The following is a 26,662-nucleotide window of genomic DNA, read 5'->3' as shown; positions in this document are numbered from 1 at the left end:
TGAAAATTTAATATTTGTGGGAAAATCAAAGCACAGGTCACAGAAAGTTTCAGGGCTTTTAAAATTATTTATTCAAATAATTTAGTTGACTAATTATCTAAATCATAGATCCCCAGAATGGGAGATTATCCAGGATTTCATTCTTTCATTCAACAAGGTCAGACAGCATGTCCATTTTACAGATGAATTAACTGAGAAAGATCCAAACAGGAAGTAGAGGAAAACAGAACAGAACTCTGGTTTTCACTAGCCCACAGTGTACTGGCTGGCAATTCTAATAGTGTGGAAACACACAGAAGACTTCAATGTATACTTTCTACTTCTCTCAGCATAAATAAAAAAGTGGTCAATAAGAATCGGGTATAAGGAACCCTCCATAAACCAATACCACAACCAAATACTTACACAAAGAACTAGAGGTGATCCGCTTTCTGGGTAGCCCATCTTGACTGGGTTTTTCAGAGGCTAAAGAACTTCTTGTTTGAACGTGCCTCTTCACTGAACTCTCCTCAGGTTCTGGTGTCTTCTCAACTCCATGGAAATATTTCATGTGATAGTGCAGGAGTTTAGCTTTGCGGAAGAATTTTAAACAGTCCACGAAGGTGCATCTAAACTTGTGGTCTAGGTCGACAGTAGGAGCTTTTGAAGTAACAAATTCATCTCTCTTAAAAGTATTTGTTACTGTAAGAACAAAAACAAAGATGCCTGTTGCTTATTCTTTATTTATTAGCTGGCATCTGACAGTCAAAACACAAAGAAACATGCATGCAAAAAACATCATTTGATGTATATCAGGCATGCATACCTGTGAAACAATAGATTAGCCTGCACTCTGACTGCACTAATTCAAGGGAGCCCTTAAGACAGATGTAATCATGGGGGGAAAGGAGTGGAGGAAGAGTTGGCCAGGCAATGAAGGAATAGAGGCCAGAGTATAAAGAAAATGGGCTATGAAAATGGAAAAATTAAGGAGAAGCTGAACCTCCATTTATTTCTTGATATTCTAGGCCAGGAGTTAACTATCACTCCAACTCTGGAGTAGAATGAATGGACTCAGCAGGACTTTTACAGAATGATTAAAAGAAAATGTTTGCAAACTAAGAATTTCAAAAAGATCCTTACTAAAGTAGAATTAAGTAAAATTTAAGTTTTGGCACTGAGTTTTATGGTTGTAGAACTATCAGTAAAATAGGAAAAACAATTTGATTCATTTGAATTAGTAAACATGATAGTATATAGATAATGAACACTTCTCTGGAAGCAAAATATTGGGAGCTACTGTTTCTGTATTAAAGTAAAACTGAAGCGAAATGATCTGGCATTACTAAGTTAATATTAATAAACAGCAAAAATGTTTAAATAAATATACATGAATAAAATGACTCAAGTTTCCAAGAATGTAAAATTTAAGATCATGAATTTATGTTAAGAAATACAAAATATTGGGAATAATTCGCAATTTATAAAATGTGAGAACTTCATTTCATATAAAAGATTTTTCTAAAAGAAGAGGAAGTATCTTATACACATTAAATGTATTTGGCAGACTATCTTGGCAAAGAATAGACAAAACTTTTTTTTTTTAACTAACAATCTGAGAGGCAGGAAAGGAAAAACATTTATATAGCACCTATTAGATGCAAGGCACTATGCTAGGCACCTTTTACAAATATTTTTTGAGCCTCACAACAACTCTGAGATGTAAGTGCTATTATTATCCCCCTTTTACAACTGAGGAAATTGAGGCAAATAGAGGTTAAATGACTTGCTATGGGATCATATAACTAGTAAGCATCAGAGGCTAAATTTGAATTCAGATCTTCCTGACTTTAGGACTAGTGCTCTATCCATAGTGCCACCAAAGTACCCTTCTTCCCTTTACACACACTTTCTCTCTCTCTCTCTTTCTGTGTCTCTCTGTCTCTCTCTCCCCCCCTTCCCTCCCTCCCTCTATCTGTGTCTGTCACTCTGTCTTGCTCTTTTCTTCTCCTACCCTTCTCTCCTTTCCTCCTTTCTCTTTCTTCTTTCCTTCTCTTCCCTCTCCCTTTCTCTCTCTGTCCTCTCCCCCGCCCCGTCTCTCTGTGTGTCTCTTTGTCTCTCTCTCTCTTTCCCTTTGTCACCAAACTTATGTTAAGATTGCATTTAACAATGTGATCACTTAAGTTTCTGCCAATTATTGTATTTCCTTTTCTAATAACAAATTTGCTACAATTAAAAGTTCTCCAATTAAATCTTTCTTTTCAATAAGTTTACTTTTAAGTGGTTCAAAGCTAATACTAGATCACATGTGAACAGTCTATCATTTAAAGATGAAAGCGTTTCTTTAAATAGTTATGACAACACAGCAGATATTTTTAAAAGACAAAATCTCATAAAAGAATGCCTAGAAATTGCTTTTCATCTTTCTCCTCAGAACAAAATTAATGATTAAAAAGCAGTTTATTCCAAATCAAATACCAAGATAAGAGGGGAAAGGTGGAAGTGCTTTTTCAAAGAAAAAACTCATAAAATTTCAAAGAAAAAATGTTCATCTAGCAAACTTATTAGTTCTAGGAAGAAGAGCAAAACTACATATAACAGAAATTATAGTCGAGCCACAGGGCTCTCAGAACTCAGGGCTCTGACTTAGCATTATTTGTTAATGACTTGAACAAGGCAATTATAAGCAGTCCCAACACATGTAACAATAAATACATTAAAGGCAAAGAACAATCTTGTAATGTTCAAACTGGGAATGACACACAAAATCACCTAGCAACTGCTGTCAATATCATAAAAAAAAAAAAAAAAACCACACTACAACAATACATTAAAAAGCAGAAAATGATCTTGTAATGTTCACATTTTAGTTCATGTCACTAGAGAGAATGGGGAGACTTCAAAAATGTTCAATGTTAGCCAAACAATAGGACCAATCTATAAAATGCTAAAAGAATGCACAAATTAGTATAAAGAAAACAATTCAAGAAGAAAGGAAAGGGAATAAAAGAATAATTTCATTTTCCTTAAGGCATAACAAACCTTTTACTAACATTCTGAACTGCTAGCAGTAACTAATTACTAAAATAAATAAACTCTGGAGAGTTTATGATCTGGTCTGAGCAAACAACAGTAACCAAAACAAGGAAAACCTGGGATTAAAGCTCCCTGAAAAAGCAAGTTTTAAGAAAAAAGGAGAAAGTAAAATCATTGGGAAAATTAGTTTTTTACACTATTACCTTCCAGCAAAAATTCAAGTGTTTAAATACATTACCCTTGGGAAAAGATCTAACTAAAATTAAACAGAAAAAAACATATAAAGAAACTAAAATAAACATTTTATAAAAATCATACTACCAGAATGCCTCAAGAGGGTGTTATATGGAAAGAACAAAGACTTTCTCTCTTTTTGGTTCTGGAAACAGTATCCTATGCTATGTAAGGGCAGAACATTACATGGACAGTAGGCACTGTATTATGACTAATTACTTGAGTCATGGGAATTCTTAAATTAAGGGTTTAATGTTACTCAACTTCATTATTAAATAAGTAGCAGTAAAGTCTAGTTCCCAATTCCATGGGTAAGGAGGTGTCACATGATTGATATCTGAAGTCCAGGCTATTCTGCCAGACTGAATCCTCATTAATCTCCTCCACACGCTCTTGACTGCAGCCACATGGCCCATGTACTACTCTTCCTTCATCACATTCAGTCTCCTGCCTCCAAGGCCTTAGGCGATCCTGCCTCATCATCTCTGATTACAGGAGCCTGTGAATTTCAAGAAACATTGTCCTTCAGGAGACACTTCCTGTTATTTCAGTTGTTAGAGCCCTCCCCAAACATTATATTTACATTTCTTTTGTATTTAACTTAAATGAACATACATTGTTTCCAAGCAAAAGAGTGGTCTTTCATGGCAGGACTGCTATTTTTGTCTTTGTATCACTTCCTAGGAGCAGTGCTGGGCACACAGAACACACTTAATAAATATTTGTTGATTCAATATTTCCCACCAAAAAAAAAGCAAAAATTGTGGATTAAAAAAAGCAAAACTAATCAGAAATTGAGTATGACACAGACTCTGAAAATAACATACTTTAAATTGGGAGAGCTAAGAGCAAAACAAAAAGACACTGCCAATGGAGAAAGTACATAATGACCCAAAGATTTGGGGAAATGCTTTGTTGGGCTCTTCTGCCAAAAGTACCCATCTCTCATCTACAAACAAGATTTTTTAAAGACTGTACCACTTAACCAAAATGTAAAAACTCTTCAATCCCAAGATCTCACTTTTGGGTATATGTTTCAAGAAGATAAAGATAGATAAAACTATGAAAATATTCATAGCAACACTTATAGAAAAACAAAGAACTGAAAATAAAATATAATTGTCAACACTTGGAAAGATAACCAAAAATCAATGTGTTAACTGTCTATACCCTTTGTTTTAGCTATACCACTCTGGGCTTCCCTCCCCCAAAGTAAAAGAATAAGAAAAAGGACCTTGATGTACAAAAATATTTATAGCATTAATTTTTGTGATGATCAAAAATTGTAAATTAAAGGGGTGTCCTTCTCTTGGAGAATGGTTGAACAAATTGTGATATGAATATAATGAAAAACTGTCATAAAAAAATGAAGAAACTAAGAAGACTTCGGTAACTGATGCAGAGTGAAACAGAATTAGAAAAATCTCTATACAATAATAACACTGTACAGAAAAACGTCTTTGAAGGACTTTAAAATTCTGACCAGTAAAATGATAAACTAAATCCAAAGTAATGAAAAGGGAACATGTCCTAAATGAGCGTTGTTGAACATAACATGCAAAGAGAGCCATAATTTTCAGAAATAGCTATTATGGTATTTGTTTGTCCTCAATATTCAACTTTGAGAGACTCAGTTTTTTGGAGTTTTTCCAGTAATTTGTTCGACTGGGGTTGTGAGAGTCTCAAGTATTAGAAGGGGCAGATAAATATAGAAGGCTAATTGAAAATACAAAAATTAATAATAATAAATAATAAAATTATTTTTGAAGCACCAAAAAAAGTTTGCAAAGTGCTTACCTCAAAATAAGGGATTTGTGTAAAAAAAAATACATACATACACATATAGATATTTATATGTAAAATATAAAAATACTTCAGGTAAACTCAAAAGAACAAGGGCAGAAATCATGATCTTAAACATTGCAATAATAAAAATAAACATAATTGTAAAAATAAAAAGGAGAAAAATACATCATACTTAAAGGAATCATCAAAATTAATATTAATATTTTACATAAATATATCAGAATATTAAATATTTCTAGAAAAAGTTAATCTAATTATAAAGAGGAAAGTCTATGAAACTATAATAGTAGAGCACATCAATTTACCCATTTCAGATATAGACAAATTTAAGAAAAAGAAGAGAACAAGAAAGCAATTAAGGACCTGAACAGAATTTTGGAAAAGTTAGTTATAATAGGTTTCTAATTACTAAATGAGAATAGAGGAATATATGTGTGTATAGATATATATTTTAACTGTGCATAGCACTTTTACAAAACCTGACTATATAGTAGTAGTGCATTAAAAACTTGAAAACTATGCAGAATAATTAAAAACATACTTTCCAACCATAAATCCATGAAAGCTCATGAGTTCACCAAGTTAATTGTCTAAAGCTACAAGGAAGAAAAGAAAAGGTAGGGAACAGCATTTAGGGGAATGTTATATAGATAAGCCAGTAAAAACTAAAAAGGCACCATCTAGTGAGAAGAACTAAAAGGAAATAAAGTTAAAAAAAAAAAAAACAAACAGGAAACAATTATAACAGCAATAATTAACATTTCTTGAACTATATAATATCCACGAATTAATGACTCAATTGTAACCTTAAGTATTTTTCTCCTAAGTTATTTTCATATATCTGTCATTTCTTCTAGACTTTTTTTTTTTAACCTTTTTAACATTGTGATGACAGGAATATTTACTGTAAAGTGGCATTCAATTCTAATTTGGAGAATTTTATTAATAGAAAGGGGGGGAAGTGATGGTATGAAAAAAGCACTAAGAAAGCAGGTCACAGAGAAGAAATACTTACTCCAAGAAAAGATGGCCAAAATGTCTTATTTCCCAATGTCTAATTTACATATGACTGATATGAGGACTTTAAGACTTATAATCTTAATACCTATCACCTGTATCCCCTAAGTTGTGGTATTACTCACTAAGATTTTGGTTTCCTATCATAAGATGACAGAAGTCATTTTACATCAGATCCTTCATTAAAGCCACAGAGTTGATAAAGACCAAACTTCCGAGTGGATTCCTCAAAGGGAAATATGGGAAGAAGGGACACTCTTCTTGGAGCAATGAACTAATCTAAACATTTGGAAAGCAATTTGAAACTATTCCAAAAATGCTATTAAACTATGCATATCCTTTGATTCAACAATACCATCATGAGATCTATACCCAGAAAAAAAAATGAAAGGAAAAAATACTCATGTATAAATATATATTAAAAACTTACATATGCATATATTTCTGTATATAAAAATATATATGTATGTAAATCAGCTCTGTTTGCAGTGTCAAGAAAATTGGAAACTAAGGAATTATCTATCAACAGAAAAATAACTGAACAAGTAATAATGTACAAATGGAATAAAACATTATAATGCAATAAGGAAATAATGAAGGGGATGGTTTCAGAGAAACCTAGGAAGACTAATATAAATTGATGTGGAGGGAAGTGAACAGGAGAATAATTTATGCAATAACAACATGGTAAAAATAAACAATCATGAAAAAATTGGGAATTCTGATCAGTGCAACCACCAATCACAATTCCAGAGTACTTATGATGAAACAAGCTATCTTCCTCCTGATAAAGAGGTGATGGACTTAAAGAATGCATACTTAATGGCAGAAATTAGGCATGGACCCACACTTAACACTGTATACCAAGATAAGATCAAAATGGGTCCATGATTTAGGCATAAAGAATGAGATTATAAATAAATTAGAGAAACATAGGATAGTTTATCTCTCAGACTTGTGGAGGAGGAAGAAATTTGTGACCAAAGATGAACCAGAGACCATTACTGATCACAAAATAGAAAATTTTGATTATATCAAATCAAAAAGCCTTTGTACAAACAAAACTAATGCAAACAAGATTAGAAGAGAAGCAACAAACTGGGAAAACATCTTCACAGTTAAAGGTTCTGATAAAGGCCTCATTTCCAAAATATATAGAGAATTGACTCTATAAGAAATCAAGCCATTCTCCAATTGATAAATGGTCAAAAGATATGAACAGACAATTTTCAGATGATGAAATTCAAACTATTACCACTCATATGAAAGAGTGTTCCAAATCACTATTGATCAGAGAAATGCAAATTAAGACAACTTTCAGATACCATTACAACCATTACACACCTGTCAGATTGGCTAAGATGACAGGAAAAAATAATGATGAATGTTGGAGGGGATGTGGGAAAACTGGGACACTGATGCATTGTTGGTGGAGTTGTGAATGAATCCAACCATTTTGGAGAGTAGTTTGGAACTATGCTCAAAAAGTTATCAAACTGTGCATACCCTTTGATCCAGCAGTGTTACTACTGGGATTATATCCCAAAGAGATTATAAAGAAGGGAAAGGGACACATATGTGCCAAAATGTTTGTGGCAGCCCTGTTTGTAGTGGCTAGAAAATGGAAAATGAATGGATGCCCATCAATTGGAGAATGGTTGGGTAAATTGTGGTATATGAATGTTATGGAATATTATTGTTCTGTAAGAAATGACCAGCAGGATGAGTACAGAGAGGCTTGGAGAGACTTACATGAACTGATGCTAAGTGAAATGAGCAGAACCAGGAGATCATTATATACTTCAACAACAATACTGTATGGGGATGTATTCTGATGGAAGTAGATTTCTTTGATAAAGAGACCTAACTCAGTTTCAACTGATCAATGATGGACAGAAGCAGCTACACCCAAAGAAAAGACACTGGGAAATTAATGTAAACTATTTGCATTTTTGTTTTTCTTCATGGGTTATTTCTACCTTCTGAATCTAATTCTCCCTGTGCAACAAGAGAACTGTTCGGTTCTGCACACATATATTGTATCTAGGATATACTGTGACATATTTAACATATAGAGGATTACTTGCCATCTAGGGGAAGGGGTGGAGGGAAGGAGAGGAAAAATCGGAACAGAAGTGAGTGCAAGGGATAATGTTGTAAAAAATTACCCTGGCATGGGTTCTGTCAATAAAAAGTTATTATAATAAAATAAAATAAAAAACTTTTTATTCTTAAAAAAAAAAAGAATGCATACTTAGACATATTTAGACATAGCCAACGCAGAAATTTGTTTTGCTTTACTATACATATTTGTAATGAGGAATTTTGCTTTTCTTATTTTTCAAACTGTGAGTAAGAAGGAAATGGGAGAGAAAAGATCTTCATTTGAAAAAATATTAACTTTTTAAAAAATTGTATTATGGAATGCATAGTGCAAGGAAAAAGAAGGAACAGAATCCAAGTGGGGTTCTTAGAGACCAAAGGTGATAGCCACACCAGTCCAAAAACTGTGTTATAAAACAGAAGTACATTTGTTACTGGTTAAGAAATAAGAATGGACTAGGTTAAGTATACAAGATACAATAGTCAATGACTATAGTAATCTAGTGTTTGATAAACCCAAAGACTCCAGCTTCTGGGATAAGAATTGGAAAACTGGAAACTAGTATAGCAGAAACTAGATAACTAGGCATTGATCAACATCTAACATAGGCCAAAATGGGTTCATGATTTAGAAGTAAAGGTATTATGATACTATAAGCAAATTAGGAGAGCAAGGGATAGTCTCTCTCTTAGATCTTTGGAGAAGAGAGGAATTTATGACCAAAGAAGAACTAGAGAACATCATGAAATACAAAATGGATGTTTTTTTATTACATTAAATTAAAAAAGGGTTTACACAAACAAAACCAATGCAGCCAAGATTAAAAAGAAAGCAGAAAGCTGGGAGGAGGGGGAAATTGTACAGCTAATATTCCTGATAAAGGTCTCATTTCTAAAATATAGAGAGAACTGACTCAAATGTATAAGAATACAAGTCATTCCCCAACTGATAACTGGTCAAAGGATATGAACAGACAATTTTCAAATGAAGAAATAAAAGCCATTTTGAGTCATATGAAAAAATAGTTTAAATCACTATTGATTAGAGAAATGCAAATTAAGACTATTATGAGATACTACTTCACACCTCTCAAATTGGCCAAGATGATAAAAGATAGTAATAATGATAAATGTTGGAAGGAATGTGGGAAAACTGGAACAAGATTGCATTGCTGGGGAGTTTTAGAGAACCAATTGAAACTGTGCTCAAAAAGTTATCAAACTGTGCATAACCCTTTGACCCAGCAGTATTTCTACTGGATCTATATCCCAAAGAGATCTTAAAGGAGGGAAAAGTACCCTCAATGTGAAACAATGTTTGTACCAGCCTTTTTCGTACGTAGTGCACAAGGAATTAGAAATTTGAGTAAATGCCCTTCAACTATAAGTGGCTGTATAAGTTATGGTATATAAATGTAATGGAATATTATTGTTCTATAAGAAATATGAGCATGCTGATTTTAAAAAAACATGGACTTACATGAACTGATGCTAAATAAAATGAGTAGACCCAAAAGAACATTACACACTAACAAGAAGATTATATGATGATCAACTGTAATGGACTTGATCTTCTCAGCAATGTGGTGATTCAAGACAATTCCAAAAGATTTGGGATATTAAGTGCTGATCTCATCCTGAGAAAGAACTATGGAGATTGAACGTGGATTGAAGCATACTGTTTTCACCTATTTTTGTTGTTGATGGTTTTTTTTTTTCCTCATGGTTTTTTCACTTTTAATCTGATTTTTCTTGCACAATATAAAAAATATGCAAATATGTTTAAAAGAACTGTACATGTTTATGCATATTATGTGTCTTGGGAAAGGGGGAAATAAGGGAAAGAAGGAGAAATATTTGGAACATAAAGTTTTATAAAAATGAATGTCGAAAACTATTCTTATATGTATTTGAAAAAATAAAATATTATTGAGGGGGAAAAAAAGAGATCAGAAGTGAGATAAAGAAAAGAAATAATAAGGCTAAAACTATAGCTAAGAAAAGTAATAATATAAGATTGGCCTAGATGGAGCTAGAGTGGAGAATGATAATAATCAATAGAAATCAAGCATTTGAAAACTAAAAGATTTCAGAGATCAACTGATATATAATTAACGAATGTGCTCCTTGTAGAAACCACATGGTGTTTAAAAATTAGAGGATATGTTCCATGTTTTTAACACATAAGAATGAAACATCACAGACAATTAGGGGCACAATGAGAAATTGAGCCTCACTTCCCCAACTCACAGAGTTCAGTGTTCTATTCTAAAATACCATACTGCCTCTCCAATCTGTTTTTTTCATAAAACTGGAGAAATCTGATGGTTACTAGCTTAAAAAAAAGATTTTACGAAATGCAGAATTGCTGGGTTCACAAAGATACATTGCAGATGTCATTGCAATAAAATTATGTTAAAATATTTAATAAGATTATTAAGTCTTTCTTTTAAGTAACTGTTTTATATTTATCATTATTCCTTCGTTTGGGATGTCAAATTGTCACAAAATAAGATATGACTTAAAAATAAGGCACACTGAAGTATTTCTTTTATATATTCAACTTTCAAAAGCTGTTTCTTCCATCAATCCAAAAAAAAAAAATATTCATTCTCTCAACTCTCATAAAATTGTACATTTCTTATGTTTTTACCATAATATGCCTTATATTTCTTGGGGATGTATCTTCCCTCCCATGAAAAGCTAAATGAGTCAAAGAAAATGTTTTGTTTATCTCTGCCATGTTCCACAGAATTCTGAATATATTAGTCACTTATGTTTGTTGAACTTACTCATCTTCAACTCAAAATTAACATAGCAAAGACAAGATAATTCAGTCTTCAGGTTAGTCTGTACTGTAAACATCAAAATAACTATTAATAGCATTCTTGGACAAACAGGAAATGAAGACCTGCTAAGACTGAGTATTGAATGACATAACCTGTTAAACCCATCAGAAAATACCATTTCTATGCCACTGCTACCTCAGGACACAGCCTTTTAGACTGAAGCAGACAAGTTTATGTCTTTCTCAAAGATAAATTCATATAGGAAAATAATCCTATTAATCAATGTAAATGAAAAAACTGAAATATAAAAATGCAGGGCTGATAATGCTTAAAATTGCATTATGACTTTTAGATGACTCCATATAAAGGAAATTCAGTAAGGGGGCTAGGGGTAGCTTGCTTTGTCACATCAATGAGGATGTCAAGATTCCAAATATTCTCTCTCATTCTTTAAGATGTTAAGCTGCTCCTCACAATTACTAAATTGTTAATAAAGGTATACAAAGCCACTTGGAACTAGCTGCCTACCTAGGGCAACAATAAGGAAGTTACTGGAAAATTTTGAAATTGCTCAAGGATAGAACAGGATCCAAGAAACTAATCAGGATTGAAGTTTTTTTTTTTTGGTGTTTTTTTGTTTTTTTTTTAAGGGGGAAGGTTTTGGAAGGGGCTTTGTGGCAGCAACACCAATGCTGAACATTATAATTATAACATTAATATGTAAGTATTTATAGTTAAGTTTAATTTATACTTATACCTCTTCTCTGATACTGGAATAGATGGTACACTAATTCCAATCAACATGAACTTAACAAAACAACAGAAACCCTGACCCAAAATGGAACAAATTCACCTAATTTTCAGTAGTTCTACAAACCAGACTGGCTCACAAGAAAAGTCTAATGTTTTTATGATTTTTGTTTATTCCTCTTAATTCAAGCCACAAGTAACTTGATATTTCCATTATCCTAAAATCTCTTTCAAATTATCTGAAATTACATTAGTTGATTTTGAATGGCTTTAAATTATTTTACAAAACTTGGGCCCACCCCATCTATCCTACATATAAATGGGCAGGAGGACACTGCATACTCCAGTAACACAAATATTTTAATTAAGACAAAGGAGTCAGAAACCTCTAAAAGACTCGAAAACAGAAAACATCAATATACCAATGTAAATAAAATATTATTGTCTTAATTTCTAAGCCAAAGCTATCATTGGATTAGATATAGAAGATGTCATCTTCACAGATTCAAGTAATAGACATAAGGAATGGTAAGAATAGACCATATGGTATAAAAATCAATAAACTTTTAAAATAACACATCTGTTCTATCTGTGTCTTTTGACTTTTTTTTTTCATTTTTTTAATCTCTCTCAAATTATATTGTCTGGAACCAGACTTTAAATTCTTTATATTTAAAAAGTGCTTAAGCAAAGCACAATATCTAAATAGAAGAACAAGCTTGTGAGTCAAAAAAGGAAAACATGTTCCAGTTTATTCAAAACTGAAACTAATTACTTGGTCGACCCGCTTTTAAGATTTACTCCCCCCCCCCCAAATATCATTAAGTTGTAAATTATTAATTATTTGGACATGATAAGCAGAAAAGTCTGATGCAAACAATAGCAAAGCTGAAATCATCCATCTAGCTGGATAGAATAAAATCCTGAAGTAGTTAAGAGGCCTACACTTCACAATAGGATCTATTTCTGCCCCAGATAGCTCTGAAATATTCAGAGCTAAAAGGAAACCAGGATATAGAGAACTACCTCTTTTCTCTTTTCTGAAAGAAACCTAACACCTATTAGACATTTTTGCCTGGATCTCCCAGAGGTAAAACGTACCATATTCAAAACAGAATTCTTTATTTTCCTACCTCAACTCATGGTCTCCCTATTCTTACTTAGGCCTTTGTGTTATGGATGCCCAACTTAAGGCACATGATCAACTTTTCCTTCTTACCAGTTACCAAGTTTTATAGAATTCTACCAACACATCTCTCATGTCTCCCTCCTCCCCATCAGCAGTACAATCAACCTAGTTCAAGCTTTTCTCACCCAGACTGCTCAACAGTCTATTATAACTCTGGCCTCCTTACATCCAATTTCTTTTACTCCATCCTTCACATCCCTATCAAACTGAAACTAAAGCAGAGGTTAAAACCATGTCACCCCTCTACTCAAAAAGCTTCCCATGGACTGTAAGATGAAAGGTAAAGTCTCTTGGGCTCTTAAATTCCTACATAATCTGGCTCCAGTTTGTCATTCCAGACTGATTATACATTACTTCCTTATGTACGCTATGCTCCAGGATAGAATGGCCTTAACTAGGCCAATAACTAACTGTTGTTCCTCATATCAAACAATCTCTATCCAGTCTCTATGATTTGCACAAGCTGTTCCCCACTTCTAGCACCCCACTTCTATACTCTGTCTCTGAGAAGCTCCCTTCAAAGCTTAGCTCAATTGCTACCTCTTAAGAGTATTTTTCTGACTACCCCAGTTGTTAGACACATTAGTTAATACTACCCTCATTTATTCACCCAACCTTTATTTTGTAACTATCCTATCTTTATATTCTGTGAACATTTTATATCCTCCAGGAGAAGAAAAGCCCCAAAAGAACAAGAGCTGTCTCATTTTTATATTTGCATTTCCAGTCTCATTTAGTGCCTGGAACACAGTAGGTGCTTATTACAATGTTACAATGGAGGTAAGCAACAGGGACAAATTTCAAATTTCTCATTTGATTCCAAATTCACTGAAACACAATGAGCTGAAATCATAAACAATGGAGAAAAGTCAATCTTTTCAAGCAGTTATTATGAAACCATATTTATACAAGTACACAGCAGCTATAAAGGCCTAAAAAATTGTAAAATACAAGAAGTGTAAAGCCTTTAAAATCTGTTACACCAAGACAACTTCCAAAATTTGTTGTTTTTTAAATAGATTTTGCCTTCACTGTTGATATAACACTGAAGAGTTAACATTCTTTTCAATAGCTGAAATTAAACGTTTCTGGGGAAAAATGAATTGACCCATATAAGTTTATTCAACATTATGAAAATGCTTTTACATTTAGCACAAAACACTGTTTTGTGTTTAAAATGACAAGTACATTAAAGTTAAAAAACCTAATTTCATAATCCAAGGTCTTACAGTTTTATAAATGTAAGCACTGTCGGTGCTTTTTTTTTTTACTTTTTAATTGGCTTGATGAATATACAGAATAAGAGACAGCTATGTTGTTATGAGAACCTCTCAATATATACTCATCTTTTTTACCTATTATTCCTCACTTGTGGGATCATAGCTACAAACAGCCTTCCCCTATTTTCTAGTGTTATCTCAAAAAGATAACTTCAGTATTTCCTGAAACACGAGAGGAAGTATCTCTTTAACACCCCTCCCCAGACCAAAAAGACACATGGCCATTTTGGGGACCCCTCTCAGGGGTCTAAGACCAGCACTCTGTTTTGTCTTGGGGAGATGACCAGAGAAACTTAAAAGAAACCATGCTTGAGTCCTTCTCCCACTCCACTGTTACATCCAGCTCTTGAGGTTTCTAATGACCAGGCTGTAGCCACAAGAAGAAAGGTCACTGGATTGGGGCAAGCTTGGAGAACATCTTTCTACCCTAGGCTGCTACAACCTGGACAGAGGTGGGGCATCTCCTTCAGGTCTTGCTCCCCCAGCAAGATTTGGGAGTTTAGCCAAGCTCCCCCTCCCTCAAGTCCCAACATAGAATCACCAGAGAAGCCCTCGCTATTCGGGAAGCGACAGGTAAGATTGTATTTCTTTCTCCCCCACCCTCACTCAACACCTCTGGTCTTTCCTTTCCCTCCACCATATAGAGGAGATCAAAAAGGACCTCAAGGCCTATTTAAGACTTCTCCCATATACCTTGGCAACCTGTCATTTAAATGATTCTATCCTGTCCCCTTACTGGGGTACTATACAGTGGGGAGATTGGGGACTCAATCTTAACCCTTCTCAAATCTCCAGAAAAGTTTTTCACCAACTTTTAAATTAATAGAAGTTTACCTGCAATATGGACAAGTGCGCCACGCCCCTCCCAGAAACTCTGCCTGGCTCTTAAAGGAGCCTCAGCTTCCAGCCCTCATAGGAAGCATGCTTGTCCCATACATTTCTAAAAGCTTAAATTGCATTCTTATCTTGATCTGCAGCCCTGACAAGCGGGGACATGCCTATCCCTAGACCTTGCCTCACAAAAAAATCAGTGGCTGTTTTTAATCAAAAGCCTTATAATCGAAGAGGTCTAAATATTAACCCCAGGGATTCAGAGTATCTTTTTTTTTAAGTCTATGGACATCAATGGCTTATTAAACCTAATAGGTATCAAGGCCTCCTGCCTAGCCTGACTCTCTGAGTCCATACCCTTAATCCCTGCCACCTTGACCCAACCCCAGGAGAAATTAACTTTCCTGGAAATTGGAGTGAAAGGACTAAACATTTAAAATAAAATAAAATAAAATAAAATCCTAGCATTTTCTCTTATACTTTTCTTTGGCATTCATTATTGTTAGATGGGCCATCAGCATTCTTACAGGCAGCCCACAGAAGGGACCTGATGCACTTCCTGCTAAAGGCCCCATTCCCGAATGTCGCTATCTCAACCCAGCATAACACCCCACTTTTAATCTGCTCCTGAGATCTGTTTTCTCTAGGCTTCAAACTTTGGATTCTCAACTACCCTTCAGGCGGGAGAACATGGGACAACTGACTGGGGACGACTGACTGGGACCAACACTCCTTAGGTGCCCTCCTGCCATTTTCACACCCCATACCCACACATGCCAGGAGCATGAACCCCCAAAATCTCTACGACCATTGCCGGTTCAAAGCAGTTACATGAAGAGATCTTTCCCCCTTTATCCCAAATGCATTTGGAAGTGATTGCTTGAAGGGGGAGATGAAGAGGGGACCCCCAAAACTAAAAAATCCTTGAAGGAGAAAATCTCCTTCAACCCTGCCTCAGTGAGAGACCACCCCAGGGAATCAGATAAAGTGGTTTATCTAGACTGGGCAGATTGAGTCTTGAGCTAGAGAATTCCAATCCTATTCAAATGTAGATCTTCCATTCAATTCAACTCAAGCTGTCCACAGCCCCATCAAGAGCAACCCCCAGCTCATAGACAATTTGAGCTGTCCCAGCCTCCACTAAGACATTCAATATAAAAGAGCCAAACTAAAACCCTCTCTTGGCAGAGGTTCTAAACATGCTAGCTATGCCATGCTTGGGATGCCAAGGAGCCTCTGTCCACTGGAATATTCTTTTCCAGTGCCAACCTCTCTTTACCCTCACCTATTTCCCTAACCAGACTTTATGCCTCTCTGTCAGGATTTCTAACCTTACTTCCTTTTTTTTTTTTTTTTTTTTTTTTTTAATTTAATAGCCTTTTATTTACAGGTTATATGTATGGGTAACTTTACAGCATTGACAATTGCTAAACCTCTTGTTCCAATTTTCCCCCTACTCTCCACCCCCTCCCCCAGATAGCAGGATGACCAGTAGATGTCTAACCTTACTTCCAAACTCCATAATAAACCTTTTATCAATCTAGGTTTTGGGGTCTGTAAATTCTTTTACAGAGAACCTCAGAGCAACCAGAAGGGAGTCCCCCAAACTCCCTATCCTTGCACCAAATCACAAGGGATTGCAGGGCAGCCAAACCTCTCCATTGGGTTTCCTGAACCCCGAACCTGCCACTAGACCTTATCATTTACCTCCCTGACCACCAGAAACCCTAATCTCATTTTGGTTCCCTAAATCTAAACCTTATCATTATAACAAAATATCTGGGGCAGCTAAATGGTATAGTGAATACAGCCCTGGAGTCAGGACACAACTCCCAGTTGTGTCTCAAAAAACAACAACCACCACCACCAAACAAAATATCTTTCAAAATCTGTTGTTTTGGTACAGTGGATAGAACACTGGCCTGGAAGAAAGACCTGATTTTAAATCCAGCCCCTGACACTTAACTAGCTATATGACCATTGGCAAGTCACTTAACTGTCTGCTTCAGTTCCTCATCGGTAAAATAAGTAAAGAAGGAAAGGAAATGGCAAAGTCATTATCTTTGTCAAGAAAACCCTAAATGGGGATCACAAAAAGTTGGACACAACACAACAAAAATGTGCCAGGTACCATGTCAAGTAATAAATTAAGGTTACAAAGAAAGGTAAAAAAGATAGCCCCTGTACTAGAGAAGCTCGTGAGCTTCTATCTTTTTTACTAATCTAATGGGGAAAACAAGATGCAAACAACTATGTAAAAATAAGCTATATACAGAATAAACTGGAAAGCAATAGAAGGAAGGCACCAAAATTAAGAATTAAGAAAGGCTTCCTGCAGAAGTAGGATTTTTAGAAGACTTAATGAAAGCCAGGGAAAACAAGAAGTGGAGAGAGAGAAAGGGATAGATGAGACAGGATAGGGAGAGGGAGAGAGAGAAAAAGGAAAAAAGAATGGAAGGAAGAGAACGGGGAATGGGAAAAAGAGGGAAAGAGGGAGAGTGCAAAAATCCAAATGAAAATCCTTTTCACTGGCCCCAATAGATATAATCAAAAGTATCACACGAACTCAACTAAATGGAATAAACTCTAAAGGAGGGATGGTCCCACTACCACATATTTTCCTTTGAATTTTTCCATTTGAGTAATAATATCACTCCTACAAACTATATTCCTGTTGGATTCTGCAGGAAAATTAAGTTGTCTTATAGAATCTGGGATTTTATAATATATATTCATATTTATGTTATAAACATTTTCCTTTCTATTTCAATTATTTAACTTTCACATAACACACAAATGCTTTTTCAAATTATCTCGAATATTTCAATATTTAGGAGGAAAAAAGTCAAAGACAGAAAAGAAATATTTTGGTTTCATACCCAATTAAAATTTTCTAAGTGCATTAGCTGCTGAATTGCAATCACAGTTTGAAAGCAAATCCCACCACATGCAAACTGTATGCAACTTTTAAATATATTAAATGAAAAAAGAAAAATCATTATTAGAAGGTAAGCAGAATTTGTTTAGTGAAGCAATCAAAGCAAGAGCAAAGAAATATGTACTATTAGAAGATAATCATGAGAAAGCTCTTAATAATTCATCACAAAAGATATTCAAGTTTTATATTTGTTAGGGCTAAATCTGAACCTGTTACAGCAGAAATTTCTTTCAAATCAGCAAGTGGAGAGCACAGTTCAGTGTCTACAGCTTTGTCTTCCATTGAATTGCAATTCAAATCAAATGCTGCAGTCTCCAATCCATCCACAAAGGACTGGTGTGTTAGTTCAGATGAGCTTTTATCAGATTGGACAGAAGATTCTAACTGTCCTAAAAGAAAAAAAAGGGAAGCTTGGCAACTATACATTTGCCAGTCAAAAAACTACAAAAAAATCATGGAATAGACAGTTGAGCAATAACACACAATGAAGACAGACAGTTACTTTCTAACAAAGATTAACTTTCACAATGTGCATTAAGTAGTTAAAAACCAAAGCTGAAATTAAGTAAATACACATTTAGCATTGACATAATTCCTAGTTGGAAATAAAGGAGGAGCTAGCTAAAGCAAGAAATTAGGTCATTGAGAGTGAAAATATTGCAGAATACAGAATATGAAATAAAATCTAAATTCATTGGAGAGAATGGCAAAATCACATCAATAGTGTATACACTGTATCTAGCTATATATCTATATCTATATATATATATCTAAACCAACCTTCTGAAAGAAACTCTTACCATAAGGACACTGAAACCAACTATAACATTTGGAAAACCTCTCAACCAATTTAGTAAAGAATAGGAAGTCACTACAACACATTGAAGAATCTGATTTTAAGAAGATTTCTTTTTTTGTTAAAGGTATATACAATTGTTTAATAAGCTCCATTTCCCTAACATATACAAATAATCCATCAGAGGAGCAGCAAACTGGTTCAGTAAAAACAGGTACTTACCTTCTTCTGATTCCTTGGCAAGAAGCAGGGTATCTTCTGAAGGAACACTGTCAATCACATTTGAAATGACCAAATCTGCATCTAGGATCTCATGGTTTCCACTATTAGAAAGCCTTGATGATCGTCTCCTGGTCAAGTCTTTGTCATTATTTTCCAGGTAGGGTTTTGGCTTTTCCTGAGCTAAAATCCATTAACAGAGTTGCAGTCAGTTGTGATTAATTTAACAACAGAAATAGCAAAGCTAAGATTGACTTTCAAGTCTTGATTTCACTGCTTGTATTCAGTTATCTCAAAAAAAGACTTGTAGAACCTTACTCCAGTATACTGAAAGAAATATTTTCCTATCTTATACTTTTTAAAAGGATGTGGTCTTATGACCAAAGGAAAATTTTATTTACATGAAGATATTAAAAACCTACATGAAAATACATGTAATAGAGGTCATTCACAAATCCTAGCTATTAAGGTCTATTAAGAGGCTTCTCAAGTTTCTCAAATTCCAATTTTCAAAATTAATAATGTGGTTTATACAGCATTCTACTCAGAATGAAAGACAAATAATTGTCAAGTCATTAAACTTACAGTAGGTTCAAAATCAAATGTACTATCCTTTGTGTACAAACACAGTGCTATTAACCCACCATCAAAAAAGCATATAACTATTTGTTTTTCTAACATCAGTTCAGAGTTTACACCTGCCTAGCCCCATGTTTTACTGTGGAATAATTTCAAATGTGAAAGACAACTGAGGAATGTAAGATAAAAGTTCTAAGTTTAGCTTTATCAACCAATTTTTTAACCAATAAAGCTAAAATCTGTTCTTTTGTACACACACAAAATACTCACATGAATTTTTTTCAAGCCTGGAGCGCTTTAATGGGATTTCAACTCCTTTTGATATTTTCCGGCATCTTAATTCCAATGTTATTGGTTGCAAAGTTTGGGAATTTGGTTCTACAAAATCAATGCAAATTTTAAAAAATAAGAAGAAAACCAATTAATTTCTTACTGAGTCAACTTCACTGACACATTCAAAGACATATATCTTTTTATGAAAATGATCTTATAAGTAGCTAATTCGTTTGCTTTCTCTAAGAAAAGCAAATCAATTTTTCTAGTTATTTCAACATTGCCTCTTATAAAGGTAGGAGCTGCAGACAACTAATATGAAGCACATATTTTCTACTTCTCTTTTGTTTTTCTCCTATTTTAGATCTTTTAACTCAATCTTCATTACCCCAATTTACACTCATGTTCCCCAAAGCCTTAGAACTTAAACATGTCAAAATAATTAACTTCCTTTAAAGTGTCAAAAGTACTATGTTAACCAACTAAATTAATATCTGACAATGTATTTTTTAATAAGCCATTTCTCCTATTCTTTAGTATCAAAGATCTAGGGCCTCATTCAGAAGTTATCTAATCTAACCTCTTCGTTTTACAGGTAAGAAAACCCAGGCAAAGTTATAATTTGCTCAAGGTAACACGGAAGTATGTATTAGAATTGGGATTTGAACCTCTGACTCCAAAATCAAGGCTCTTTCCACTTTACTAGGTTACTTCCCAAGGTCTAGGCTCTCATAGGAACTTTCAGTGAAATGACTTAACTGCTAAGTATACAATAAGAATGTTATATAGATACTATAATAAAGTCTAATTCCTAAAATCTTTTACACAATTATAGCCCTCAAGCCCTATCTAGAAAATCAGATAACTTAGTTACTTTTAATCTGTATGAATATAAGAAATGTAAATGTATTTTTTCATAAGGAGTCCCATAAACAATTCCATATATCTAAAATGAATTTACTGTTACAGTACACTTTCCAGTTACTTTTTCATTATTCTTTGCTCTTTTAAGTCTTAATGGCATAATTTAGCAACGTCTGTTACTGATTACTGTTTCTAAGCAAAAATACTTAAATTATTTCTACCTATCAAAAAGGCTAAAAAGCCAAGAAAATAATTAGTTGGGGGTAAGAAGAGAAAGACTCATCTAAAACTGATTTTCACCCATAAGAGCTTGTGTTTCTCTCTCTCAACCTCATCCATCACCTTTCCTCTTCTCATGCTTTTTCTCATATAAAGCCAAGATACATAGAAACAAAATGAAAGAATTAGATAACATCCTGGTTCTTTATCAGGGATTTCATTTCACAATGTAATTTTTTTTTTAAATCTGTGAATATCTTGATCATAAATGTGGCTACCCAACATATCATCATTCAAAAGGATATATGCAAAAACACATTCCAGAGTCCAATACAGCCTATATCCATTACAACCAAAAATATAACCCAAGGATCTCCCAAATCCAACTGAATAGAACTCATTCAAGCAATTCTTACTAAAAACAAATTCAAAGAGAAGAAAATAATCTGAATAATCTCTTCAAGTCTGTTGTAACAGAATTTTATTTAATATCATCTGTACACTGGATCAATAAACAGTCATATAGAATTTAGGAGTTTGGTTCTAACAAATAGAATAGACTATTATAGAGCTGGAAAGGACCTTAGAAATCATCTAATTTGTCCTATTATATTATATAAGAAAAACTGAGATCTAGGAAGTTGACACAAAGCAAGTTTTGAGCTGTAACCCAAATCTAAGTTTCCTCATTTTTCTACTTTGATGTCCTTTTCTACTATAAAACCCATTACCTTCTTTCTAGGTGGTTCTAAAGACACAAATTAAGGATTTATTAAATACTGTACTATGCTATAGTCTTCTAAACTATCTTTCAAAATTGCCCCTGGATTACAAAATTTTTTTCCCTTTCTTAGTTCTAGTACATTTTTAAATACCCCTCTTTCAAAGTACCCTAACACCATAGAGAAAACTTTTCCTATTGTATTTACAATGTTTTGAAACTCTTGTCTTTGATGAGGAATTGATCTAGTTTTAGTTTCCTTTCAGCAGTTGCTGATAAGGTAACTTTACATGAAAATATTCAAATATGCACAAGCAATAAAGCTTCAGGGTTTGCTGAAATATTTTCTATTGTGACAGTTTCTTCTGCATAACTATGCCTGCATCTCCAAAAGCAATTGTGCATGCATGCAAAAAAAAAAAAAAAATTCTGTTGATTTGCTGATGTCACTGCTTAAAGACAATAGCACAATCCAACTCTATTTGCCCACTTACAATCACAGAGAGCATCTGGATGTTACAGAATAACTCTTTCCAAGCCAGTGATAATTGTGTCATAGTTGCCACGACTGCACTTCACCCACAACAAACAGACCAATTCCTGTAGAAAAAGTCACATTGGAGTTTCTGACACCACATGCTTGCTCTTCAGAACTCACCAGATGGAGGTATGGAAGGGGGCCGGCCTCGCTTTCTTTTGGGCTCCCTTAGGTTTTCCTGTGTATTCTTCACAATGTCATTGTCAGATTTCTTGTCTGCCTGTGTCTCACTAGAATATTCCCTATCATTTTCTGAAATATTCTCCTTGTCTTCTTTCTCATTCTTCGGCAAACCTTTTTCAGATCCCTTCCCTTTCTCAGGACTAACTAACTTTCCTTCTCTGTCAGGTTGTCTGGGTCTTTTTTCAGCTTTTAAAGTCTTGTCATCTTTGTCTTTCTTAGCATGAGCAGGTGCTTTTCTCTGCTCCTTAAACTTCTCTCGGTTATCAGGAGATGAAAGGCTTTCGTTATCTTTTTCTTTAGGCTTCGCATTGCCCACGATATTCTAAAATAGGCAAAATAGCAGTGAGAAATATATTTGTTATTACTTAGTTTTAAACTGGAAGGCTTCTACAAAGGGTGAAAGACAGTTGACTATAACATTTGTTCTACCTCTAACACTGCTCTGTTCAAAAACTTCACACTTTAAAAAAAAATTTGCCATACCCCTATATTTCTGATTAAGTAACAGGTTTGAAATCTGGCTCTCCAATTCTGTAAAGCATTTATTATGCAGAAATTGCCAAGTACTATAAGTAATATGCAAATCTATACTAAAAACATATTTATGTTTTTAGAAGTATCATCAAAAAGACTTTTTTAAAATATGCCCGCATTGTTGTTTTTTCTCTTTCTCATATTTTTTTCCCTTTTTAATCTGATTTTTTTATTTGTGTATGCAGCATGACAAGTAGGGAAATACATTTAGAAGAACTGCATACATTTAACCTATGTCAAATTGTTTGCTGTCTTGGGGAGGAGGGAGGAAAGGAAGAAAAATTTGGAACAAAGTTTTACAAAAGTAAATGTTAAAAACTATCTTTGTATGTATTTAGAAAAATAAAATACAATTAAAATTTTAAAATTAAAAAGAGGAAAAAAATAAAAATATGCAAGCAGTGTCCAAACTTTTCCTCAGTCCTTTTGCTATGTGTCTTATATGAAACACCTGAAAGTGATCTTTACCAAGTCAAAGATGAATGTTCTGACTGGTCATCACTACTCTAATAGACCTAGCTCCTTTACCAAGAAAGAGCCTATGGGGCATGGTGATGTTCATATTTGGCTGTGCTATGTGTCCTAGATAATTTTCATCATTACTTCTCAGTGGCAGACTGTTATTATCTCTCAAGTCTAGCTATCTAACAACAAAAACAACAATAAATCCTCCCGAATTTTCTCCCGAAATTTAAAGGGAAATTTAAAAAGTCTCTGAAATTTCAAGGTGACAAAATACTTTCTCTAAAAGTGTCTACCTTAGTAAGATGAACACAGAGAAAACAAAGGTAACAATTGCCAGTCCTCATTCCAAATAACAACTGAATCTGTAGATTCAGAAGACCCAAGCTAGGAATTCTAAATATTAGAAGCAGCTAGATAGCGGAGTGGATAGAGAAGCAGCCCTAAAGTCAGGAGGACCTGAGTTCTGATCCAGCCTCAAACACTTAACACTTACTAGTTGTATGACCCTAGACAAGTCACTTAATCCCAATTGCCTTGTAGCAAAAAAACAAAAAAAGAATTCTAAATACTGTAAGACCTTCAGTCTACAAATCCTCAAGCATCAAAGCACTTGCATCACAAAACCCTAAGACTGACAAAGCAGATGCAACTATCCTCTTAGCAAAAAAAAGGCTACAGGATGGTACGCCCTTGGCAAGGAAGGATCAAAATATTTTACCAGAAATGGCATAGGGGATAGAAAAAGAGAGTATTTCCTGTCATAAAGATTCAGGTAAAACAATGACATCATAGTAAAGTTTTTCAAAGGTAATTAAAAAAAATATTTTTCTAATATATTACTCATTTTAGCTAATTCTTTTTAAAATCATTACAACCAATATAAAGATGTTAAAGAGCAATGAAAAGAGAGAACAAAACATATACTTTTGGATCAATTAACATACCAGATGAAAAGTTCAAGATAACAATAAAAAATGAATTATCACTTAACTATTTAAAATGGACCAAAAGTGTACATAGATAAAATAGTCAAACATCCACATGGAGTAGTCTGAAAAGAAACCTGCCACAGGTGCACATTAGCACCATGCTTGGCACAGAGTCAATGCATAATAAATTTTCTTCCTTTTTGTCTTTCTTTCTTTCTATCCATCTATTTCCAATCCAGGTAACTGGCCCTAGATCCAGGGTGGAAGTACCAAGGAATCCTATTCTTCAAGGTCAGCCTGTGAACCTTTATTATCTTCAAACATAAAGTGACTCCTATTAAACAAGGAGCAATTAAGGAACTCAAAATTTTGAAATTAGCTTTCAAATCTCAGACTGCTCATGAATAACTCACTAGAGTTTCCCCAGTATTCAGATGATTCTTGGGCAGATGCACATCTACCTAAAGACTGAGGTAAATGAGAAAAGCAACAGCACCATTAGTTGAGATTCCAGGTGAGAAAACCCAAGTGAGTTAATCGGGGTGATTAAAAAAATACTATTTCTATAATTTGCTATTTTAATCAAGCTTTTAAAATTAATTGTTTTGCCACCCTCAATTACCCAAGCTAGTTAGATTAACTAGTAAAACTGTTCCTTAGTTGATTAAAATACTCAAGGAGGCTTTTGTTTTTGTTTTGCTTTTTAATCCAAGCCAGCAGAAATAGAGGAATTCAAGTATCTTAGATGTAGGAAGCAAAAAATAAATAAATAAAGGCCACCATTCAAATAGATCTGGGGTATGAACCTATTCTGAAGTGTAGATAAACATTCCATTAATTACATTTACCACATGAAGGGATTTGTTATTTAGCAAATCACATTCTTCTTAAAACAAAGAGTGTATCTCAAGCCCCACATCAAAATTATGTGCTTTATAAATCCAAAATAAGTAGAACCTGAATTAATGAGGTGAAGTGAATCACTTACTATTGAGGACTATTACACCAACTAAAGACAAGAGTAACTTCACTGGATGATTACAAATACTTTTTAGTAATTTTTAGAAAAGATAAAAAAAAGTTCATTAAAAACCTTAAACTATTAAAACAATAAAAATTATAATTCTAGAAAGAAATTAAAGTCAACAACCATATTTTTAATCTTCTCTTTTCTCTCCAAAAGCATCATTAGGTATTGGGTGTAAAATTTACTTAAAAGGAAAAAAAAATCTTGATGGAATAGCAAACCATAGTCCTGAAGAGGAATTAATCCTGTTAGGTTCAAGAATGAGGTAACAGAAAATAACAGCTACCATTCTAGGGCACTGAAGCAACCTAAAAAGGAATGCTCTTCAGGTAAAGACTACAAGTCTTTAAAAAGATAAAGACTCTACAAGCAGAGAAAGAAGGAAAGAATCAAAGAAATGCAGAAGTTGACAGCTGAGTATGTTTTGGTGTCCTAAGGTATCTGAAAACTTTAAGTCAATCCTATTACCAAGTATTTTACTCAGAAACTCTCCTTACTATGAAATCTGTGTCAAACTGAGAGTATAAAATTTTCTGCCAACAAGTCCAAAGTCAATGTTTTTATTTTTTTAAAGCAACTAAAATGGTCAGAATTACTAGAAAGTGTTAGAATTATTCAAACTATAGGCAAAGCACAAAACCGTATTTCTCACCTGATCTTTGGAAAAAGCTTTGACATGAATATGTTTGACAGTCTGAATTACTCCATCATAAAATTTCACAGTATAAGTACCTAAAAATTCAAAAATACACCATAAGTTTAAATTTGCATTTCATTATAGAAACAATTTTACAATTTTCAAAAACACATAACTGTCATCATACACTCATTTATAGGAATTAAAAATTACTTGGGAAATATATTCAATACTTACTTGTGTTCAGAAAAGAGTGTTATTTACATTCATTATTTGTCAAGGACAAATATTCTAAGTACTAATATACTTAGTACTTTTACTGAATGTAAAAAAAAAGCTCTTGCAAATATGTATACATATGCAATGTAATGGAATATTATTGTTTTATACGAAATGATGAATAGACTGATTTCAGAAAAGTCTGGAAAGACTTACACGAACTGATGCCAAGTGAAGTGAACAGAACCAGGAGAATATCATACACAATAACAGCAGCTTATGTGAAGATCAACTATGATAGACTTAGATCTTCTCAGCAATCCAGTGATCCAAAACAATTCTAATAAGACTTTGGGATGGAAAATGCCATCGGCATCCAGAGAGAGAACTATGGATACTGAATGTGGATCAAAACATAGTATTTTCACCTTTTTTGTTTGTTTGTTTTTATTATTTGCTTTTTCTTTCTCGTGGTTTTTCCCTTTTTTTGGTTTGATTTTTCTTGCA

General features: G+C 33.8%; 1 protein-coding gene across 4 annotated transcripts in view; it reads right to left on the bottom strand.

The window, feature by feature from the left end:
* Positions 1–26,662, bottom strand: part of PHF20 (PHD finger protein 20) — a 132,644-nt gene that overhangs the window by 52,981 nt on the left and 53,001 nt on the right. For 3 of the 4 annotated variants that reach the window (XM_031953920.1, XM_031953919.1, XM_031953921.1), the window contains 6 exons: positions 25,952–26,031; positions 22,282–22,666; positions 19,817–19,924; positions 18,971–19,150; positions 18,162–18,341; positions 406–681 (listed from right to left, as the gene is read on the bottom strand). In XM_031953920.1, coding sequence (XP_031809780.1) covers positions 406–681; positions 18,162–18,341; positions 18,971–19,150; positions 19,817–19,924; positions 22,282–22,666; positions 25,952–26,031 — 1,209 coding nt within the window. The remainder of the gene's footprint in view (positions 1–405; positions 682–18,161; positions 18,342–18,970; positions 19,151–19,816; positions 19,925–22,281; positions 22,667–25,951; positions 26,032–26,662) is intronic. The other variant, XM_031953922.1, reaches the window with a different exon arrangement.

Source organism: Sarcophilus harrisii, chromosome 2 (assembly GCF_902635505.1).
Source record: "Sarcophilus harrisii chromosome 2, mSarHar1.11, whole genome shotgun sequence".
Lineage (NCBI taxonomy): Eukaryota > Metazoa > Chordata > Mammalia > Dasyuromorphia > Dasyuridae > Sarcophilus > Sarcophilus harrisii.
This window is presented reverse-complemented; position numbering and strand designations above follow the sequence as displayed.